Source organism: Eimeria acervulina, genomic scaffold (genome assembly GCF_000499425.1).
Source record: "Eimeria acervulina Houghton genomic scaffold, Eah_scaff731, whole genome shotgun sequence".
NCBI lineage: Eukaryota > Apicomplexa > Conoidasida > Eucoccidiorida > Eimeriidae > Eimeria > Eimeria acervulina.
The window spans coordinates 1-8,377 of NW_013547173.1; the positions used below are offsets into that span (position 1 = coordinate 1).

Consider the following 8,377-nt stretch of genomic DNA (forward strand, 5'->3'; position numbering starts at 1 on the left):
TATATATATATATATATATATATATATATATATATGCATGTATAGTGTGTTAGCTGTACATGCATGCATGCATGCATGCATGCATGCACAGAGAGAGAGAGAGAAAACGGTATTATTCCTGTTGTGCAGAAGGGTGATCATAGAGAGGGATTGAAAGAAACGCAGAATAAGTAAGGACTTTCCAGTGGCTTGGCAGCAGCACTTCTTTCGCCGGGTTTAGTTGGAAGTTCTCTAAATCACTTCCTGTTAATAGCAAACGAAGAGAATGCCCTTTCTTAAACGTCCATGCAGTCGGCTCGAAGTTAACAGACACATTCACCTCTTCGTCCTCTATATGCGCGCAACAACAAGAAAAAGAAGAAAAAGAAAACGAAAAGAGAAAAAACAGAAATAGATGTCATTCATCAAATGAAGGCTTATGAACACCCACGCAGTTGGGTTAAAACTAACAAACGCATTCACCCCTTCCCTTTCTATATCCAAACAACAGCAAGAAAAAGAAAAAAAAGAAAAAGAAAAAAAAAGGGAAAAGAAAAGGAAGAACAGAAGTGAACACCATTAAAAGCAACTACTCAGGGCTGGTGCAGAGGAATTCATGCAAAAACAAATAAAATATAACGCAAGTAAGCAACTTAAAAAAATAAACACAAAAAACAAAGGACCTAAATATATACACACAGTTCATTTGTCTCACTGGCATACAAACGAACAAAACAAACAAATAAACAAACAAACACTAACATACAAACAAATGCAACAAACAAACTTAATCTTTGTTTGCTGCATTTGTTTGTACGGCAGTGTAGTTATATGATATATATATATATATATATATATATATACAAATATATGTATCTTATTTATATACATATATATATTATGTATAACATATATATATACACATATATATATTATATACATGAAGGTATAGAGCTGTATGTTTTGCCAACACTTACATATAAACCTAAATATATAAACACATATGTATATATATTATTTGTATGCGCAACTGGCAGATAAACAAACAAAGAAACAAGTAAACAAATACGTGAATATAATAGACGCCTTCAATCGGTTTGTGCTTCGTTCCCAATACGCAAGAGAACAAATAACAAACCAAACAAGTAAGAAACAAACAAATAAACAAAAAAACAAAATATTGTAAGACGCACCTTCAATTGGTTTGTAACTCTTTCTAGAGAAAGGCCTCAGCACGCGGCCATAACTGCCAACTGGCAAATCATCGCGGACCTCCGATGGCCGGTTGGAAGCCAACACCTGCACCCAAACCCTAAACCCTAAATCCTAAACATTGATCCCTAAGTCCTAAACCGTAGACCCCAAACCCTAAACTGTAGGCCCTAAACCCGAAACCCGAAACCCTAAACCTTAAACCCCAAACGCTAAACCCTAAACAACGCGCAATAGACAATACACATTACATACAATACATCATTAAAAAAGGCGCAATGACGAACTCCTTAACTCAAAACCCTTAAAAATAGACACTCTAAACCCTAAAACCACGAACCCCCAAAGACTATTAGCCCTCTCAACCATAGTAAACCCTCTGCACCATAGTAAACCCTCGTAAACCCTAGTACACCCTAATAAACCCTAATGAACCATCGTAAACCTTAATACGCCCTAATAAACCCTAGTAAACCCTGATAAGCCCTCGCAAACCCTGGTAAACCCTAAAACACGCTAAATATCCCTAGTAAACCCGAGTAAACCGTATGAAACCCTACTAAACCCAAGTAAACCCTAATAACCCTTAATAATAACAAACCCTAATAATAAATCCTTCCCCCAGGGGAGTGTTAGTATTTGGGTTCACGGTGTACAAGGGAGTAAATGAGAAGATAAGTCGCTTGCCTGTGCCTCCGTAACATAGTGAGAGAAACCTGCTGCAACATCAACGTCTTCAAGATAAGCGAAGAGGCTGATTTCATTGCAGTGCTTGGCTTTAATAAAGAGATTAAGAAAAGCGCTACCAACCATTTGCAAATCCCTCTCTAGAGGTTGAGATAAGAAAGAAAGGGGACGAGCAAGAAGTTGTGATGGAGTAAAGGGAGAGAAACTAAAGGGTTCTCTTTCCTTGTCTTCATCTGTAGATACACCTAAACTCAGGCTAAACTCCGGCTGCTTCGTCTTAAGGAATAAACGATTGCCATAATTAATAAACAAACGAAAAGGATGCTGTGCTATCGGCCAGCGAGAATACTCCCCGGAAGAAGAAAGATATTCAACTTCATAATCTACACTTCTTTCTGCCGCCTGCATAAAAAACGAAAACAATGCATGCGATGTGCAGCACTGCAATATCAATCTGCTCTTCTCTCGTTTTGTTTGTTTATCTCGGAGCCTTTATATCAATATCTTCTCTGTTCTGTTTTATCACTTCTTCAAAGAAAAACAGGCAGAGACAGAGAAAAAAGAAAAGGGTTGTTGTTACCTCCAGCTCAATCGTACACCATACTCACTTGGAAAGCAGTTAGAGAGTTTGCTACTGCTGCTTCTGCTTCTGCTGCTGCTTGGGAGGAGTTTGCTGATGTTGCTGCTGCTGTTTCGGTCCGTTTGTTTGCTGCTGCTGCTGCTGCTTGTGTTGTTGTTACTGTTTGTTTGCTTGCTACTGCGTTTGTTTCGGCGGCGTCTGGAAGGGGGGGTAGCTGCATCAAATGTGCATTGAAATCATGGTTAAATAATTGCTTTAAATTTCTTTCGTTGTTTGCTTGGCGCTGAGGTAGGAAGGCTAGCAATAAACCCGAAAGAAGTTGAGAGAGTTTGGAGGGTCTCCTTTCTTTTTTGTGTATTCTTTTTGGTGCAGCATGCAGCGAAGATAACGATGCTACTTCATCCGCTGCTGCTGTTGCTGCTGCTGCTGCTGTTGTTGCTGCTGCTGCTGGTGAAGATGGTAAGGAAGCCGAACGAAGGAGGTCAGCAGACACCCGAGCTTCCTCTTGCAACTCCAGCATATTTGCGTAGTGCTGCACTTTTTGAGTTACATCATGTAGCGTGTGCTCCAAGCCGTGTCTATACACTTCAAATAAACTGCCCAGCCCTTCGTTCCTCACAGAAAACGCCTCTTCAGGTCCTACAACGAGGTGCACAGACAACCCAAATAACACAAGTAAAACCCAACAATAAGTAGCTGTATACAGACCCCCAACAACGCATACCAGACCGGAAAGCAATCACCAAATAACACGCAAAATGCCCTTCAACCGTTAGGTGTACAGACACTCCAAACAGCATAAGCTGTTCACCTCTAGGAACAGGGCTGTATACACTACTCATAATTCATTTCTACTTATCATTTCGTGTTGCTGCCTGTTGCGGTATTTCTTTCTCTCTCTTCTGTCTTTCGCTGTTGTCTGCTTGTTTGCATTGATTTGTTTCTTTTTATTTGTTTGTTTATGTTGTCTGCTCGCCGTGTCTCTCTACTCAGGGCCTCTGCCTTAAGCCCCAGAACAATCTTTCTTAGAGGTTTTAATTACCTTCTTCTAGCTGCACATCGGAGAGGCGTTTGTCTGTCAGCCGCAAATCGAAATTTTTCATGTTTTCTCTTGGAGGGAAAGTAAGGGCTTCTCTCCACTCCGCAGTCCCCGTCTGCAGCAGAGGAGAAGGCCCTAAGAGAGTATATATCAAAGAATATTTTACTCCCATTCCATTGCATATACTTAGACATAGCCACTATAAATTTGTATATTCAATACCCATCAGATTGATATACGCACATTCTAACTATATTACGAAGGTCGCATATTAGAACAGTATACTTAATATACAAAGGTGACTACACGCCTATACACATATATATATATATACATATATATATATATATATATATATATATAATTGTAAGAAGCACCACCGGGTGTCTATACACCTGCAGGAAGAAATACCTGCCAATAATGAACGGGCATTTCCTCTTCAACTCCTCCCCAGCATTTCTTTTTAAGGCGACAGTCGAAAAACCTTAAAATGGTTTTATAAAGATCGGATTCAAAGCAAGAAAAACTCCCTCCAAAAGGATCGCAGCTTCTTCTACCGCCGTGGCTCCAGTTTCCGAGGATAAGTTGCGGCCTGAGGTGTATATACACCCCAAAATAAAAGCATTTTATTTTACTTTTAAATGCCTCCCTAGCCTCTTACGCCCAATTATGATGTTTTCTTACTTCAATCCATAGAAGTGCAATTGGAGTGGAACGCCTAAACCCTAAACCCTAAACCCTAAACTGTGAACACTACACGCCGAACCATAAACCATAAATCCTACACCCCAAACCCTAATCCCTAAACCCTAAACGCTAAACCATAGACACTAGACCCTAGACCCTAGACCCTAAGCCCTAAGCCGTAAAACCTAAACCCTAAACCCTAAACCCTAAACCATAAACCATAGAGACTGGAGCATTGAAAAGAAGCAGTTTTTCACTTGCCGGCTTTCTGGTGCGTTTTTCTGCATAGACGAAAAAAGACGAATGGCGCCTCGAGCGGTTGCAGAATCACAAAACCCTCCGACTGCCAGCAGGCTGACCTGTTGAGAAACCCTAAACCCTAAAGCCTACGCCCTAAACCCTACATCCCAGATAATTCTCCGCCACCATAAACCCTAAACCCTAACTGCCCCCTCAGCCTTCTTCTGCTCCGATGGGTCACAGCACTATAATATATATATATATATATACATATATGTAGAATAAACAGTATTATATGCCGTTCGTTAGGACTAGCACTAAGAGTACTTGAACTTTGTTGTTCTTAAAGAGTGAGAAAAAGGTATGTATTACCTTTTGCTGGGCAAGCGTCTCCATGATCTGAGGTGTAATACCAAAAGAAGAAGGCTGGGCCTTCAAGTTTTCTCCAAAAGAAACAGCATCATCATAAAACTGCACTCCACTAACTGCCTCCGTCATTTTCCAGTTTTTCTTGTGGCTTAGAATTGCCAGAGGTAATTCTGCTTCAAACCCAATAACGCCGCTGCTGCCTCCAAAAGAAAACAAAAACTGCATGCAGAAACAGCATTAAACAAATAAACAAACAAAGAAACAAACAAACAAGAAGAAATACTTCATTCACCAGAGGTTGTTCGTTTTATTGTCTTTTTGTTTGTTCCATGTTGGTGTATTTTTTCATTCTTATACTACAAAAACAGACAAAGAAAAAAATAATATTAAACAAACAAACAAACAAACGAAAAAAAACTTCATCGGCCAAGAGTTATTCTTTTAATATAAAGAGAAGGAAAAAACAGAAATATGGTAAACAGGAAAAACCAATTCATTCAGCTGAAGTTATTCTTTAGGGTTTTCTTTTCAATAACAGCAGAAAAAGAAAGAACAACAGCATAAAAGAAGAGAAATGCAGCTTCCGGCTGAAGTTGTTATTTAGCAGAAATTATTATTTAAAAAGAGAAACGAAAATGAAAAAACAAAAAGAAGCAACAAACGAATACAGTAAATTGAATAGACTTCATCTTGGTGATTGTTTTGTGGAAGTGTTGAAAGACAGAACAAAACAAAAAAGATAATTATTATTGTTATTATAATATAAGATTTTAATTGTTTTCTCTTCTTGTTACTTCAGTAAAACGCAACAGAAGATTAGCTGCTGCATCATGCCGCTACCGTTAATCAGTGCTAACAATAATAATAAATATGCATATTTATACACATGCATTTATACACGTGCATAGATAGACATATTTATATATATTTATATACGCTAATTGATACGCATGCACCTTTATTGATAAGTATAGTTATATATATATATATATATATATATATTAGGTATATACACGCGCACAGATATATATATATATATATATGTATATATACGTATATATAAATGCATATATAGATATTTGTAACTTTGCCGCTCACCCCAAGCAGCACATGGAATGGAAATTGGAGAGGGCTTTTGAGCATATGTCTCCAGGGCGACCCATTCCTTTCGAATTCAGTGGTTAATCCTGTATAATCATTTAAAAAGGAGTGGCAGAAGAAGCCCCCAGGAGCGACGAGTTCGTTCATAATATCAATAGGAGAAAAGAGAGAAAGCACAGCATCTACTTTGCCTCTTGCTGCTATTGAAAGCCCTAGCATTCCATCATATGATAAGCCCCCTGCTGCTATCTTTGAAGAAGAAAACCATTGATCTCTGCTCCACTGCACAAGTTCTTCGGCGTCTAACAACTCATCTTCACCCAAGTCAACGGAACGATACCCAAAAGAAGCCCCTACACATACACGCATATATATATATACATTATAAAAGCACATATATACACACATTTATATATATGTATATATACTATATGTATCTATGTATATATATGTACGTTTATAAATATATATATATATATATATATATATATATATATATGCTATTTATTCATGAATGCACATATATATGCATGGAGAGATAGGGGAAGAGGGAATGAATGCACGCAAATGGAGCCAGCGGTGAACATATGGATGTTTGCATGTGGATGCCTCTGCATGCAAATTTCACATACAAACCGCTGTAGAAGAAAGCTGCTAGTGCTGCTTGCTGCGGAAGAGGAGAAGATTGTAGCGGTGAACTGTTTTATGAGACTAAAACGAAGCAATAAATACGTACACGTAAGTAAGTGAGCAAATACTAAAAAGCAAAGAGTAAATAAATACAAACCAATTAATGAATAAATACATAAATACGTATATGCATGTAAACAGATTCATAAAGAAGTACACAAAGGCCGCACCTCAAACTAACTGTCAGGGTAGAAATCTAGAATAAATATTCACACAAACAGTTACCTAAATAAATAAAGAGTAAACCCTCTGTAAAAGCGAAACAAACGCGTATATCTGTTCTTACCTGATCCTCTTGTATCCACAACAACAACTGCATACTGATTAGCAACAAGAAACTGTTGCGTCTGCCAACTCCAAACATTTAAGGAAGCTCCTCTTGGATGCCGCCAAATAGAAAGAAGAGTAAAAGGCCAAAAATGTTCAGATCGACGGTTATATCGTGTTATTTCTAAGTACACTGGAAGCTTCGGCACAGTAGATCGTAGATGGTTTTCTTCTTCTTTCAACTTTGCCTCGACGCGTCGCAAGAAAGAAAGAAGCTGTTTCTTATTATTATGCAATTCCTTCTCGTCTTCTTGTTCGTGTGTGTGTTCATGTTCTTGTTCTTGCTCTTGTTCGTGTTGGTTTCCCTGGGTTTCTTCTTGCTGTTCTTGCAATTTCCTCTGTTCATGCTGGGGTTCGTGTTCATTTCCTTGTTCTTGTTCTTGCTGTTGTTCGTGTTTGTCTTTTTGATGCTGTTGGTGTTCTGTTTTCTTCTGTTTTTCACGATTACTTCCGTTTGCCAAGCTGGCCTCTACTTTCTCAGCGGCAAGACGAATCACCATTTGTTTGTGTTGCAGCTCACTCCAGAGCCTAGCTTCTTTTTCAATAGAAAAAGGCAAATAAACATCGGCAGCGAGACGAACACCATCGCGCATCTCTACATAAGTTGAATACAAAATAGGCGGATTTGCAGACAAGTATGCGCCGTCAGCTTCAACAAAATGCCCTTTTCCCCTCTCCGCGTCAAAGTCAACCCAGTGATTATCCTAAAAATACGGCAGATCAATTCATTTATACTTTTATTCAGAGGAAACCGCAGCAATGGAGCCCATCTTCTCATTAAAAGACAGCGAAACGCGCAGAAATAAGCAAACGCCTAACAGATTAAAATACTGAAATACCATGGAATAAAGAAATCTGCATCACTTGATTGATTATTTAAATAATTATTTAATCAATTAATGATTGAATGCAAACACAAACGCACCTTCGAGTTGCATGAGGGAGCCCCTGCAAGGTTGTATGCAGCAAAGGACATAACAACAGTAAAGAGGCAAATGAAAAAGCAGAGGCATTTTTTGCTGAGATAGCGCCTTATGGCTTTAATCTGAGGATTTAAAACAAACAGTTAAAACAACCAGCCAAATGTTCATTCAAATGGACAACAAAACTGTACGCGTTTCTCGTTCCAATGTAGCGGGGAAAACGAATAAAAAGCATTACTCACAAGAAACGCCCGCATCTACGTCTGATATGCTATTTCTGCATGTATCTGTTCCGTTGAAATAGCTCTAAAGAAGGCGAAAGCACTAGAAAATTAGTTTTCATTTAAATGCTCTTCTTACTGCAGAACAGACCTGCAAGTATTGCCCCCAGGTATCCAATGCGAAGCCGAACAACACCACCAACAGTAGCAGTTGTTTATTTTGTGTTGGTTCGAGTGCCTCTATTTCCTGTTTTAGTTGCTGCGGAGGGAATGGAGAAATATCTGAATACTGCATCGCAACCTCTGCTGCTGTTGCATTTCC

The 8,377-nt window shown here is 38.7% G+C and overlaps 1 protein-coding gene across 1 annotated transcript; it reads right to left on the minus strand.

The window, feature by feature from the left end:
* Window positions 1-112: 112 nt before the first annotated feature.
* EAH_00047570 (X-Pro dipeptidyl-peptidase domain-containing protein, putative) lies at window positions 113-7,887 on the minus strand (the record flags this gene model as incomplete). Its single annotated transcript, XM_013391445.1, has 12 exons — window positions 113-330; window positions 1,173-1,278; window positions 1,879-2,280; window positions 2,487-3,097; window positions 3,501-3,612; window positions 3,909-4,089; window positions 4,250-4,278; window positions 4,442-4,543; window positions 4,797-5,012; window positions 5,892-6,247; window positions 6,871-7,615; window positions 7,837-7,887. The coding sequence occupies 12 exons, from the start codon at window positions 7,885-7,887 to the stop codon at window positions 113-115; spliced, it is 3,129 nt and encodes a 1,042-aa protein (XP_013246899.1).
* Between the last annotated feature and the right edge of the window lie 490 nt (window positions 7,888-8,377).